This window comes from Ochotona curzoniae, unplaced genomic scaffold (genome assembly GCF_017591425.1).
Source record: "Ochotona curzoniae isolate NIBS_2020 unplaced genomic scaffold, NIBS_Ocur_1.0 contig_3498, whole genome shotgun sequence".
Classification (NCBI taxonomy): Eukaryota; Metazoa; Chordata; class Mammalia; order Lagomorpha; family Ochotonidae; genus Ochotona; species Ochotona curzoniae.
The window spans coordinates 6,283,027-6,298,023 of NW_024465885.1; the positions used below are offsets into that span (position 1 = coordinate 6,283,027).

The following is a 14,997-nucleotide window of genomic DNA, read 5'->3' on the forward strand; positions in this document are numbered from 1 at the left end:
AATAATATTATAATTTGTATGAACTGTGCCTTATATTAAAGGGAATTATAGGATATTTGTCCTTTAGTGACTGGCTTACTTCACTGAGCATAATGTCCTTTAGTTGGGACCATTCTATTGCAAATGGTAGAATTTCATTGTTTTTAATGGCTGAGTAGTATTCCATAGAGTAGATATGCCACAGGTTTTTTTTTTTTTTAATCCATTCCTCTTTTGATAGGCATCTGAGTTTCTGGGTTGTTTCCATGTCTTCACCATTGTCAACTGTGCTGCTTTAAATGTTCTGATGTCTTAGGCTCATTGCTTTTTTTTAAAGAACATATCCTGACATAGCAACCTCAATGCATATGCACAAATGGATGCATCCAGAAGTTGTGATTTAAGTAGCATGTTAGCACCTTTATATCGTCAGGATCCTATTAAGTGGTTTAGAAACTGTAATCTAACATACTGAATGACTCTGAGTGACTGGAGCCACCTCTAAACAAAAGCAACTCTCCCCATTTCTCAGCAAGAGGATCACAGATCTGCAAATAAGCAGCTTAGGCAAGGCAGGTGAATGTGCCAGACAAAGGGCAGGCAGTTGTCTCTGTAATATGTTAAGCAGCATTTTCCCCTTGCTGATAAATTACTTCCAGCTGTTGGCAATGTTTTTTTTCCTCATTGTGGCAGGAACAGGAAACCCTGGCAAACTTTGAAGAACAGTGTGAATGTCTGATTAAATCCAAGATCCAGCTGGAGGAAAGAATCAAGGCGCTCTCTGAGCGGATTGAGAAAGAAGAGGAGATAAATTCTGAGCTCAGTGCCAGGGAAAGAAAACTGGAAGATGAAAGTTTTGAGTTGAAGAAAGAAATTGATGACCTGGAAACAATATTGGCCAAGTCGGAGAAGGACAGGCATGTTACAGAGCAGAAGGTACTTATCCCGTAAGATGCTGCAACTAAACTCTCATATCAGCCTGAAGCACCAAACTTGGCCTGCTTAACTTGATTAACTTAGGCAGCTACAACTTTATAGTGCTGGGTACTCAGACTGATAGAAGCTCATTTAATCTCCCAAATGAAATGTTTTCATTTTTCTCAATGTTCTGTATCACAAGTTGAATAGAAAGAGTAAAAAAGTATCATTGGTTTCTGTAAGTTTTTTTTTCACAGCTGAAAAATATATGAATATGTGTATAAGCATGCAAAAAAAGTGAAGCCCAAGAATTTGAGTTCATTAGCAATGGGAGTGACAACGACAAAAAAAAAATGGACAATCACCTCAGTGCTGCTTTTGTTTATTTGAAAGGCAGAGAGAAAGATTGAGGTTTTCTGTACATTGATTTATTCCTAAAACACTCACAGCAACCAGAATTGAATCAGGCTGAGGGCAGGAGCCAGAAGCTCAAGTTCTTCCATGTGGGGTGCAGGAACCCGGCTGCATGAGTCATTATCTGATGCTTTCTAGGGTGCTTCCCTTATTGGCAGCAGAATCGACATCATGCAGTTCCTGAAACATGATTTGGTATGTGGGTCTATTGCCAGTTTCCCCACTGTTTTGCAATTTGATCTAGGGCTGTTGTCTTGAATTCCAGTTAACAACTTTGGTGTTTTGCCTGAGTTGAGGGTTTTAATTTGCACATTTGTGTATGATCTGAGATTAGTGTGGAGTCTGTCAAAGCACTGAACAAAAACCAATCTCTAAAATGACATCGTGGTTTTGAAAGACAAATAATAATTGCTGTTTGTACTGATTCATATTAATGAAAAGCATGTGGGCTCAATATAGGCAGCTTCCACTTTTGCTTATTCTGTCATCTGAACCCTCTTTATTTTCCACTAATTTTATTATTGTTGTTGGTATTATCATTTTATGATACTGTTACATAGGTCTTGGGATTACCTTGCCCTTCCCCAATTCCACTCTGCCCCCTCTGAATTACCCTGTATTATTACAATAATATAGTTCTTCATAAACAATCATGAGTCTATTATTGTGGGAAAGGACACTGAAGTACAACATGATATGCAGAAAAAATTCTAAAATACCTTTAGTGGTATCATCCTATAATAATATGCTCTGAAAGCCATCCATTCAATGAGCTACAATTTTAATATCTGATTGACCATAGTACCCCATGCCTGATATGTATGCAAGAAGATATTTTGTGCATTTTTCTCTGTGTGTAAGGACTACTTTTAGAGTTTAGAAAGTATATCAACAATTTGGCTGCATGTAGCTTTTCCTGAAATTGGATCTGTAATGAGACTTTGGGTAACCAGTGTGAAGATGATTCAGCATTACGCTAGCCTACTGGTTCTGTGTTCTTTCTATAGGTCAAGAACCTGACCGAAGAGGTGGAATCTCTGAATGAAAAGATCAGCAGCCTTGACAGAGCCAACAAGTCAGTGCAGGAGGCCCATCAACAGACACTGGACTACCTGCACACAGAAGAGGAGCGAGTCCGAAACCTGAACAAAGCCCATCTAAAAATGGAGCAGCAAGTTAGTGAGGTATGTAACCAAACGTTTAGCGAGTGAGTGATCTGTGTGGGTAGATGCAGATTGCCATGACTTACTTGATTTTATTTATTATTTCATTGTCTGAGTCCCTAATTATCTAGAAAGAGCAATTTATCTTTGACATGCCCTAAAGCACTAAGTACAGAGGCCTTACAACATAGTCTCTCAACTTGTACATGCAATTTCCATACTAACTTGGCAGTAGAAGAACATTAAGAGTAGTAAAGGCTATCCTTTTAAAGAGCTGGCTTTTCCAAATATCTTTTCCTCATAAACGTGTGTCTTTCCCACAGACATACTGTTACTGTATTTGACAATGGTACTGCATACCAATCCCAAAGGCTCTGTGTGACTCGAGTGGTGTGCTAAGATTTATTTATCTTTCAAGAAATATAAGTCATAAGCTGTGTTCTACCCACAGTAGTGGAAAATACTTGTAAGACTCTAAAAATAATGCCATGAAACACCCTGTAAAATAAAGGTATTTTGACTAATCTTGATGTATAAGCTTGTAATTCGTGCCCCAGCTGGCACAGTGTATATATTCAATCTGTTATTATTCCCTAAAGCTTTGTCTTCATAAAATTGTTGACATGCTTTTGTTTTATTATTATTATTATCTATCAATCTTCTCTATTACCTCTTAATACTATTTTCTTTCAATTTGCACTTATTGCAGATCTCTGAAATCTTTAGCTATGAGGATATATGGGTATCTGTGTTTGGGAAAGTGCACATTTATGGGAAACATGTTTTTCATGGTATCCCAGTACACTCAGAGTGTTATAATGAAGTTCTATGTACTGAGTGATTTACAAACAACATACATTTCTTACAGTTTTAGAGACTGAAAAATCATAAATAAAAACACCAGTAGATTTAATGCCTAATAAAGGTTCTCTTCTTGTTAATTTAGACAGCCAACTTGTTGCTGCACCTTTCAATGGAGGAGGAACAGCTGAGGGACTTCCCAGAAGTCCTTTTTATGAGGACACAGCTGCCATCCATGACGATTCTAATCTGATGGCCTGATCACCCTAAATTTCCCCTCCTACTAATTCTTTAAATTGTTATTTTTGAGCACATGGATTTTGAGTGTACAGTTGCAGTCTACAGAACCCAGAGTTCACCTGTTTGCATAATTTTGTATATACCTTTCATATATTCACTCCCCTCTAATTCAAATTTTCTCTTCTTGCTAGTTACAGGAAACATTCAATTGCTGAAAAGAATGCAGTATACAAGGTTGTAACTGTTGTGCTATCTTCCTACTAAATTAAACTCTGTATCATTGACTACACCAATCCAGACAAAGCTGAAATGTTCTGGCTAGGTGGATGTGGCACTAGAGTGTACTATAATCTCGTGGAGAAGAAGAGGGATCCGAGTGATAAATGGGTCAGGGGAACCATGAATGTTCTTTGAAAGGCCAATGACAGTGAGTTGTGCAAATTAGGAAGGTTACTCATTATATGTGGATGATAATATGGAGATAGGTTTGATTGATGTTATTCAGGAAATGGAGTTTGGGTTTATGAATAGAATTTACAGAGAATATTTTGACTTCTTATGAAGAAGCACTGCTAAGTAAATGGACTTACCCAACCATGAAATGAGCTTCTCACCATGGAGAAGTGATTAAAAAAGGGTCCACTGGCCATTCGTTATTGGTTCCTTCCCTAGGCTAGACCTTGTGTTCTGTCATCTCTAGTTTTCCTTCATCACTGTGGATTGTAGAGGCTTTTCTTACACTGTTGATGGATGCACGATTCATTTTAAGATGTCTTGTAGCTGAACCTCATCTATAGAATCTGCGTGTTTTTGCTTCTTCCTGAAGAGACGTGATTAATGAGCACATACTGCGGCATGCAATCTATTATTTATATAGCTAAATAATATCTTTTTGTCAGCTTGAGGATGCCCTTGAGCGTGAGAGAAAAGTGAGAATGGACTGTGAAAAGAAGAAGCACAAACTGGAGTATGATTTAAAGTTGAGCCAGGAACATGTGGAGCACCTGGAGACCAGCCAGTTGCGACAATCAGAACAGCTGAGGAAGTAAGCCACTTTCTGTTGACAGGAGCCTGAGAAACCTTATTTTGGAAGGAATGGCTCTCTTCATTTATCCTCAACACTTCAGAGCCAGATGCACTGAGGTGTAAGACAAGGATAAATAACCTGATAATGGTTTATGCTGAGCTTTAGTATAATCTTATATAAAGCGGTAATTGCATATTCAAGGATATAACTAAGAAGTTATCTGATTAGAAGATGAAGATAACATATTTTGAAGCTATTGAAGACTTTGAATTAGTTTAGATTAGAAAACAAGGTGACACAATAGTAAGGAAAGGGCAAATATAAGTTGTAAACATAAGGATCATTTGTGCCCAATGTGGAAAATGAAAATTAAGTAGCAACATGAGTTCTGTGTTTCTCATTTATGTACAGTCATGTACTATATTGTAACATTTTGGTCATTGATGGACTGTACATATTATGGTGGTCCTAAAAGATTTTGTGACCGACTGATCTCCCAGCTGTCTTAGTTTGTATGAATAGACTCTGTGACATCGATACAATGGCAAAGGTAGCCCAACTATTCATTTATTTTAAATTATCCTTTTGTTAAGCAACTTGTGACAGTACATGTGCTGTCATTTTCTTGAATCATTTTGATTAATATTCCCTCATTAAGTTGCTGAGTTTGAGAGGAGTTTGGGAAAGAATGCCCAATAAATATAATGAAATGGTTATATGATGAAATGAATGTAGGACTCCCTAAACACTCAGTTTAAAGGGTGTGTTCAAGTTCAGCAAAGAAAAAACATGCTAGGCATTTCCTCTAGGACCCAATCAGAGTTTCAGCATTTTAAAAATATATACTCTATGCTGGGTCACATGGAAGAAAACTTGTGAGAAATCTGTAACTTTTCAGAAAGTTGTAACTTTATTATAAAACCTTTTTTTTTTCAAATGAGCTCATATTTTGAATGTTAATATGAAATTCATGAAAAGTGAATATTATTTTAAAAAATAAGAATGAGTTTCATTTTTTACCAGAACAAACTTATCTTTTAACTTCATTAAAAAAAAAAACAGGTTTCATGTATCATAGATGCAAGGCTTTGAAGTTACCATACTTTCCTCCTTTACTCTCTCCCTCCTTCAGACCCCCTTTTCTTTCCTTCTTCTGTTTTTACAGTAATATTCTTTTAATTTACTTTGTAATAGCAGGTTTGAGTCTTATCATTTTGAAGTACCCATACACATGATAAAAGTAGCATTTTAAAATAGTGAATTCAGGACAGAATAAGGAATAAATAGTTTTGACATTATTAGCTATTCTTAGATAAAAGTTAAATCTTTATTCATATTATTTACACATCCCAAATTCCACTAAAGAATTAAATGTAACAATGAAGTTAGAAAACCATTAAAAGATGCAACATTATTCACAAAAAGCCATTATATGGGAATAACCTAAATATCTGTTGATATATAAATTTTGAAATAAAATGTGATGAATGTACATATATAAAAATTATGATATTCAGCTTAAAAAAGACAAAAATCCTCTCATATGTTAATATAGATGAACAGACAATTCGATAAGTCAAACAATCAAGTCACAAAGGAAAAACATTCTTTCATTTATAAGAGGTGTCTAAAATAATTGAACTTGTGAAATCAGAAAATAGAATGTGATTGCCAGGAGTTGTGGAGATGCGGAAATGGGAAACTGTGTTTCAGTGGGTTTAAAGTTTTCATTATGAAGCATGGAAAATTCTAGTGCTCTGATGCACAGCACTAGGCCTTTGGTTAGCAATGACATGTTGCGAACATAGAAATCTAGGAGGATTCAAATCTCCTATCAGATGTTTTCATCATGCTTTAAAAAAATCAGAGGAAAACATTGTTGCTAAATCTTAGGAAACTGAACAAATAAAAAAAATCCCCAAAACATAAAGGGAAAATATTGATAACTCTGACTAAATTAAATTTTTAATGATTTATTTACTTGAAAGACAAAGGGAGAAGCAAATGTATATCAAATTTCTTAATATATGGTGAAATTCAACATAAATAAACAAAATTAAGAAAATTTTTGAAGTCAGAAAAATATTTGTAACAGATCCTAAAAATAAATATTAGTAATATTAAGAGAAAAATTTATTGTTTAATAACTAGTTGCTAGGGAAATTGACAAAGAACAAATAGGCAGCTCATTTGATTTATTAACCATTTAAAACTACTAATACTGAAATGAGAACATTCCAAGTGAAAAAATGGCATATTAACCTGGTCTCTAAAAATATTTAGATTTATGCTGGTATTGAGGGAAAATGCAGAGAATTAATGATCTCCCATTGCCACTAGACAGCAAAAAGCAAGGCTATTCCATGTTGTTTAATGTATGTACCTATACAAAATCTGGCAATTCACTGCTCATTGTCATGTACAGAAGTTGTCATGCATATGAATAATGTTATTTGTCAAAACAAAATATTGAAGTAAAGTGCTTATTCATAGCGGAGTAACAAATACAATAAACTACAGGATACCTAAATGATGAAATACTCTGTTGCAGTTATTTTTAAATGAAGTGATCTATATGTGGCCCAGCATAGGAAATCTCCAACATATTATTGAGTTAAGAATAAGTTATAGATTTACACCTACTAATGTAAGCAATCTTATACCTTTTAAAGAAATTATGAAGCTGTACGTACATTCATAAACACAAACTTATAACATTGTTAACACAAATGTCTGGAAAAATCCATTCCATAGGGAAAACGATAGTTCCTATTAGAACGGAACAAGATTTCAGTTCAATAGCCAATAGGACTTGATATGTACCTGTGATGGCTGAATTACTATGATTATATGATTATTATTGCTATTAAAATTTATTTAAACAAAAATGTGACTCTCTGGAAGACCATTTTTATTAACTTTTTTCTAAAAGGAAAAATTTAGAAGTGAGTCAAATGAATTCAAGGATGGAAAATGAGAGAAGCCTCATAGTTCAACTTCAGAAGACGGTTAAAGAGCTTCAGGTAATTATCAAATATCTTTGGGTTCCCATGATTAGATCCAGGTATGTAGATCAGTGCTTCAATGACACATTGTCTTGGTTAACTATGTACAGAACAGAAATGAGTGGTTAAGAATGTTAAGAATCTATAGTTGGGGAAAATGATTTCTCAAGCTTAAATTTTCTAATGATGACAAGGTATCTTAATAAACTATATATAGGACAAAAAGGAATGGTTAAGAATGTTGAGTTTCTTTGTATGAGGAAAAATGCTTCTTGAGCTAAAATGTTCATCTCATGAGAATAATAAAAATAGACATTTATTGAATATTTTCTGTGAACTAGCATTGTGCTAAATCTTGGAATGTACTGATTCATTTTCTTGACAATCTTTATGCTAATATTGGAAACAATATACCAATCTACTTAAATATTGATCAAAGGACCCAAAGCATAGTATGAATTCAATTTCGGTAGCTTAATTTTTAATCACAATGATTATGATTAGAAAGCAATCATGCTGAAGTTCACTAACCTCTGTGGCCACTATCCTGATGAAATTATAGGTTTTTTGTTTGTTTGTTTTTTGGTTTTTTTTGGTGTCTTCTCTTTCATACCTCATCTGCAGAGTTGATGGGTTGCTTGTCTGGTACTATTCACAAATTAGAGTTTTCCAAGCCATTAGATTTTTCTCTTATTTAATGGAGAGAAAGCCTATTTTAAAACAGACTATTCTTGTTTTTTTGCTTATGTTAACTGACACCTGATTACTTAAGATGAAGTTAATGAACATCAGTGACTTCATTGCACTGGAAATCAGTGAAGCTATCTTTACAGAGCTTTGTAGAGCTCTTTGCCCCTACACTAAAAGGCTTCCAGACTCCAAAGTTTTTAATCAGTATTTTCTTGTTGCAATAATCCTGCTTCTGATGATATCAGATTGCTCTTTACATGTATAGTCCTAGTCTTTGACCATCTCTAGGTACTTGCAATCTCCTACAACTTGAAACCTGCAGAATAGGAAACCAAGTAACTAAGAATATTTAAATGCATATAAGATTAAATTGATAGGGCCTGGCTCAGTGGCTAAATCTTCACCTTGCATTTGCCAGGATCCCATATAAGCACTGACTCACATCCTAGCTGTTTCATTTTCCATCCAGCTCCCTTCATATAGCATGGGAAAGCAGTGGAGGGTGGTCCAAAGCCTTGGGACCCTGCAGCTGCATGGTAGACCCAGAAGATGTTTCTATTTTTAAAAAAGATTAAATTGATATTGGTTCTTCTTAGCAATTTTCTTTAACTTAGAGGTGCTCATTTTATTAAGTTGTTTTGGCTGAGTTGTTGATAGTTGAGGTTGTAGGAAAATGAACTCTGAATAAGATATTATGTATAAAATTCATGGTTTTTCTACCTTTTTTAAGTATGAGAGTTAATTCTCCTATTCTTCTAAGGTATGACATTTACTAAGTTTTGCAATTCATATATGTAATCTAATTAACCTTCTAATCATCAAGGGCTGAGCGATCTGGAAGAATTTAATACTACATATCTAGTTATGTCATTAATTTGGGGGCATGTTTCTATTTTCTTTAGTTATAAATTATGAATGAGAAGTCTTATGTTAGCTATTGGTTCTAAAAATGTGCTACAAATGCTTATTAAAACTCAAAATTATTGCTCCAGACTCAGGTCCAGAATTTAAAAGATGAACTGGAAACAGAAAAGACAACTAGAGCCAAGGTGGAAAGAGAAAGAGCTGAGCTCACTCAAGACCTGCAAGATCTGAATGAGAGGCTGGAAGAGGCGGGAGGAGCCAGCTTGGCTCAACTGGAGATGAGTAAGAAACAGGAAACAAAATTCCAGAAGCTTCGTCGTGACATGGAAGAGGCTACCTTGCAATTTGAGGCAACTTGTAACTCCTTAAAGAAGAGACATGCAGAGAGCCTGGCTGAGGTCAAAGGTCAAGTAGAAAATCTGCAGCAAGTCAAGCAGAATCTGGAAAAAGATAATAGTCATCTTCAGTTACAAGTGGATGACCTCCTGACTCATGTTGAGCAGTTGACCAGAGCAAAGGTAGCCATTCCCAAGTTCTCTCTATAGGTGTCTGAATGTGAAATAGCAAGGGAAATTGGACGAGAGGGGAAACAAATTATTCATCCTGATGACTTAAGATATTTGCCAATGGAGACTGTGGTTCCTGAGATTGACCAAATCAGTCATCGCTGTTAAGTTCACACAGCCATCCGTTGACTGTGATCTGATAGTGGCTTCAACAACTCTTATCAGAATTCTAGTCCATGTAACTTGTAGTCTTTCCTGGTGGTGGTCAACTCAGTGGGTGAGCTAGAAAAATGAAGCCACTAGCAATGTCTGTCATAATTAATGGCCTTATACACTAAGGAACCTTACAGATTGTAATACTAGAAAGGATGTTAGATACACGTGGCTCTTTAAGGAACTTATTCTCTGCCTTCTGGCATCTTTTTAATCAGCCAACACTAGAAGGAAATCATATGCTTTTTCTTTTCTGAGTCCATCAGCCTATAAAGTACAAGTTGTCATGTCAGACAGTTACTCTGAGATCATGGGTCCCAGCGGCTCTAGCTTCTGGTGGTGGAAAGCAGCTTTTCTTTAGGTTTAGCAGAGTGAATGATCAGCTGTTGCCACCTCTGTTCCTTGTGACCAGCAACTTGTGACCCCAAAACAAATATATGTTTCAAAATTGAGGGTTGATTTTCCTGGACTTTGTACAGAAAAAAAGTAGAGTGTTAGATATCAAGAGTGGCTTCCACAATAATTAACATCAGTTCATTTTAAAGACCACAATAGTATAAAGAAATCCACACTATAACTATTTCTGTCTGTCCACTGTGTTCTAATTCATTCTTAATGCTGTTACAGAATCTTTCAGAGTGCGTAATGTATAAATGATAAAAAATTAGTTTTAACAGTTATGGTTCCTGGAAAGTCTAAGTTGAAAGCATCAGTAGATTTGGCATCTGATGCGTTTTTGCTTCAAAGATGGTGTTTTTAATTTTATTTTCCTAAATCCTCACATGACAGAAAATCAAAAAGGATAAGTGGATGAATGATCCTTTGCACCTATTTTATAAGGTCTGTAATCTTTTTCATGAGGGATATACCCTTATGACCTAATCACCTTTGAAAGACCCTATATCTTTTTTATCATTACATTCGCTATACATTTTCAACATAAGTAGTGGACTTCAGTGCACAGTCAAACCTAGCTCCCTGCCACTCTTTCTCCCCTATCTCTTCTTTATTGTGCTTTTTCAATGGACTTTCACTGACTACTGAAAAGATTCTCACACTTCATTTGTGTCTGACCTCAACACAGTGAGGTCCTGGAAGTCCTTACTCTCACCCCCTCCTACTGTACTCCCATTCATCCTCAGGAACTCTTCATTTTGGCAGAAAGTCAGAAAATCTTAAAGCTGCACATAGCTTAACCATGAATGCATGCTAACTTGGCATGAATTTTGTATTTTAATGTCTTCCAGACTTTCATTTCTGTCTAGCTCTTTCTGCTTCTCCCTCACTTCTTGTACTATTTCAGAAGAAAAAATTGCTTCCTAACTCTAATCTTTTTTTTTCTGAATCCTTTTTTGTTTCCAATAAGACCTGATGAGATCAAGGCCATTCAGTATGATTTTCTTCTCTGTCTTATACATTTTGTTTTTTCCCCTTCCCTTTGTTTTTTCTTTTCTCAATAAATAGTCTTCCACATAACATATCTACCAATTAAAAAAAATAAACATGGAGCCAAATAAATAATTCTTTCTCACACACTAAGGATAGTATCTAGTAAGGAAAGTCTATTTGTAATTGTCTCTAACCAGACTATTGTTACATTTATTCATACTCTGCTGTATAAAAATCATGTGAGCACCTAGTTATTTGAAAGAAAAAAAAATACTGTTGTCTTTCCTGGTTCTGGAGTTTAACAGGATCTGTTTATATAGTTGCCATTAAAGAGCAGTAGAAAATGGAGACATCTGGAAATTTCTTTGTTCCTATGCCTGGCTTCTAGTTAGGAAGACCTAAAGCAGCTGGGATGCTCGAGGAAGTTTCTCTATCGGTACAATATTCTGTTTAGCTAGCATGTGATTCAGCATGGCAACTTCAATAGGATTAGAGTACTTACATGAAAATCAGAGTACTGAGAGCCATTTTCCAGAAGCCCATGCAGAAGTTGCAAAGTTCTTGTGATTTAGACTTAGAAGACCATGATGTGTTCATCACTCCTGACAGTTACAAGTCACAGGGCTAGGAATTGACAAAAGGATGTGCAATCTGAGAGTGAGGATCACAGGAGCCCTGCTATTGGAGACAACCTTCCCAAGTAGGTGGCATACTTTCCCACTTCCATGCTTCTTCAATTTCTGTTTTTCCTGCACTGATTTAAAATGTTCTCTTAATTTTTTTTCAGTTACCAGTAACCTTCTGCAAATCAGCTTGTCTAAATTCAAATTGGATCTTTCTGTCACTGGCACCTGGTTCTTCCCATCACCCAGGTTTTACTCCAAGCTTCAAATATTTCTTTCCTTTTTTAAAAAATTAGCAATAAAGTATTAAAACAGATCAGCTCTTGTCCTACAGCTTTTCAATCCATGTCTGAAAAGCTGAGAAAGAGACAGACAGACAGACAGATATATATCTCCCAACTAAGCATTCCCCAAATGCCTACAGCACCCAGAGGTGAGCCAGGCCAAAGATAAGATCCTGGGACTCAATCTGGTCTTTCACATGGTGGCAGGGGCAAGCAAGTGCTTGAACTGTGAGGTTATTGCAGTTATTCTAGGCAGCATCCCAAATTCTATGTCAGTTGCCCATCCTTTGTTAACTCCTCACTGGACTACTGCAGTGGATTCCTGGGAATCCACTTTTTAGTTTTCTTTTTTTTTTTTTTTCTCCCCAATACAGTAATCAGAAATGGTAGCTTCACTAAGTTGTGTCCTGCATAAGATTAAATTCTTCACTTCTGTTTCCAGGTATCCTATGACTGGCCTCAACCTACCTGGTCAATTTTAGATACCACTACTTTGTTTCATTAGCTACCTTAATATCCTTGCCTTTTGCCAAATATCCATTTTCTAGCAATGCTACTTTCTTAAATCGATTAAAATTTGGCTCACACTAATGTCTGTAACACTTTTTTGGTCCTTCGTGTACTGCTTCCTGCATATTATGAGGCCCTAAAACAATGCTTACATAGAATCTGTTCCTGTGACAGAAACTAGGCATCATTTTATTTGTTTTTTTTACTAAAAGACTTTGTACCATCTTTGCATCCAATCACTAGCATATATATATGTGTGTGTGTATATAAACAAAAGATATGATATGAGTCCAAAGACTCCCCAAGGTCACACATGATGTGGCAGATAGAACCTCGACTCCCAACCTTGTGTATGTCTCTGGATGATCATATACTACCACTCACTTAAATGTTTATTGGTGGATACATTGATTATATTCACTCTTATAGATTTAATTCTTTATTTTGAACTTTTTACTTTTTATGTTTTAAGGAATGAAAATGTCCAGAATCTCAATGCTCACAAGAAACATTGAGTGGTACAATAAAAGCTGAAGCATTTTCAAAGTTGGACTGGTACAATAAAAGCTGAAGCAGTTTCAAAGTTGGATTATACTGACAGAAAGGCCCAGAGAGAAATAGAAGTCGATCTCACAATTATTTTGATTATTCTAAATTCCCATTGGCTTCTATACATTTGAGAGACACCATTTTATGTATATTTTTCAAGAACTAGCTTTTTTGGCATAAACATGTACTGTTTATGCTCTTTGAAGACACAACTCCTTTGAAAGTTATTCCCTCAAAGGCCTCTTTTAGATAATCAACCGTACTGTCTTTTGTAAATGCTGTTTAAAAAAACATAAAATGATCAGTGCACATCTGGCATAAAATTAAGGTGCTGCTTTTTATGCTCGAATTCCATATGGAAGTGTTTGGGGTTGGGATCTAACTTTATTTCCAATTCTAGCTTCCTGCTTACATGAAACCTTGGAGGCAACAAGTGATGATTTGAGTAGTTTGGTCCCAGCCGTCTAAATAAAAGATTCCCAGCTCCTGGCATTGGCCTCGTCCACTTCTGGATGTTGTGTCTATTTGGATTCTGATGTAAACCTACAATGTGAAGGATGTCTGAGCCCACTTGTCTTTTCTCTCTGCCCGGTGGGCTGTCCTCTCCATAAATACAGCTTGTAGTGCTCACCACATGGACCTCTTGTGAAAACAGGAGGCTCTGATTTATTTTTATTTTCATTTCCATATACTGCATGAGTTGTTTTCAAAAGACTTGCACTCTTTCACCCTCAGCAGACAACAAGAGCATTCAGAATCGTAACTATGGTGGCATTTCTCATATCTGTGTGTTTTCTTCTTCCTGGCTCAGTTAATAAACCAGTTATCATTGAAGAAATAGCTAATTTTATATTAGATTTGGCAGCTTTTAGCCTTGTCTGAGGATCTTGGAGCTCAAAATTATTAGTTTGAGTTTTTACAGTGTGGCTATATTCTGGTGATCAAATGGTTTACCTATCAGAGTGTAGAGATCAGGTGCTTTTACTTTATTTCAAGCATAGATAGCTAATTGGGGGATCTGTAGTTTGGGACCGGGATGCTAGCTCCACAGGATTTTCTTGAGCTTAAAGCCATAGAGGTGAGGAGGATGCACTTGCCTTGGCAGTGGTAGAACCATGGAGTCATTATTGCTCAGATCCTTCTGCTTTATTCTAGTCTGTGTCGTTGGCAGTCCAGATTCCCTTCTTTGTTTCTTCCTCTTCTTGTGCTCATCACCTCCATCAATATGCCTCCCCCTTTTGCGTTTCTCTTACTTGCTAGTATTTCCTAGGTGATGGAAGTGAGGCTATCAGTGAATAGGCAGAATCTTTCACATGATATTATCTTGTAATGGAAAAGAAAAGGAAGACAGTTGAATATGTAATGTCAGAATTTGATCATGCACTTCATAAATGTTTGATATGTTTCCTTCTGCAGAGGAGGAAGGAATTCTATATAAAGAGTACTGGTGTATTTTTTTCTTTTTTGTATTTCATTAAAAAAAAATTCTCTGTGGCCAAATGGGCCAAATTAGAGACCATTATGCTTAGGGAAATGAACCAATTCCAAAAGGTCAGATATCGTATGTTTGTTCTAATATAAGATAATATGATGTTAAATCTATAGATATTACATGTTAGTCTTACCTTTTGTCACTTCCTACTTACCTGTATCTTTTGTAATAAGATCTTGTGATGTAATTCATTAGTCAACCATCCATAAGAGAAAATTACAAAAAAAAAAAATGAAGGAGAGAAAAAGAGTAGTAATGTTCTTAGAGCTAGATTTCTTCACAGCCACCCATAGACTTGGAAGGTTAGATATCTTAGGAGTACCAATTCTA

At 35.8% G+C, this 14,997-nt stretch overlaps 1 protein-coding gene across 1 annotated transcript in view; it reads left to right on the forward strand.

Annotated features, from left to right (window-relative positions):
- The window catches only part of MYH15 (myosin heavy chain 15), a 174,895-nt gene that overhangs the window by 98,325 nt on the left and 61,573 nt on the right, over positions 1 to 14,997 (forward strand). Inside the window, exons 24-28 of the mRNA XM_040980919.1 lie at positions 673 to 915; positions 2,319 to 2,495; positions 4,415 to 4,560; positions 7,475 to 7,565; positions 9,230 to 9,619. Coding sequence (XP_040836853.1) covers positions 673 to 915; positions 2,319 to 2,495; positions 4,415 to 4,560; positions 7,475 to 7,565; positions 9,230 to 9,619 — 1,047 coding nt within the window. The remainder of the gene's footprint in view (positions 1 to 672; positions 916 to 2,318; positions 2,496 to 4,414; positions 4,561 to 7,474; positions 7,566 to 9,229; positions 9,620 to 14,997) is intronic.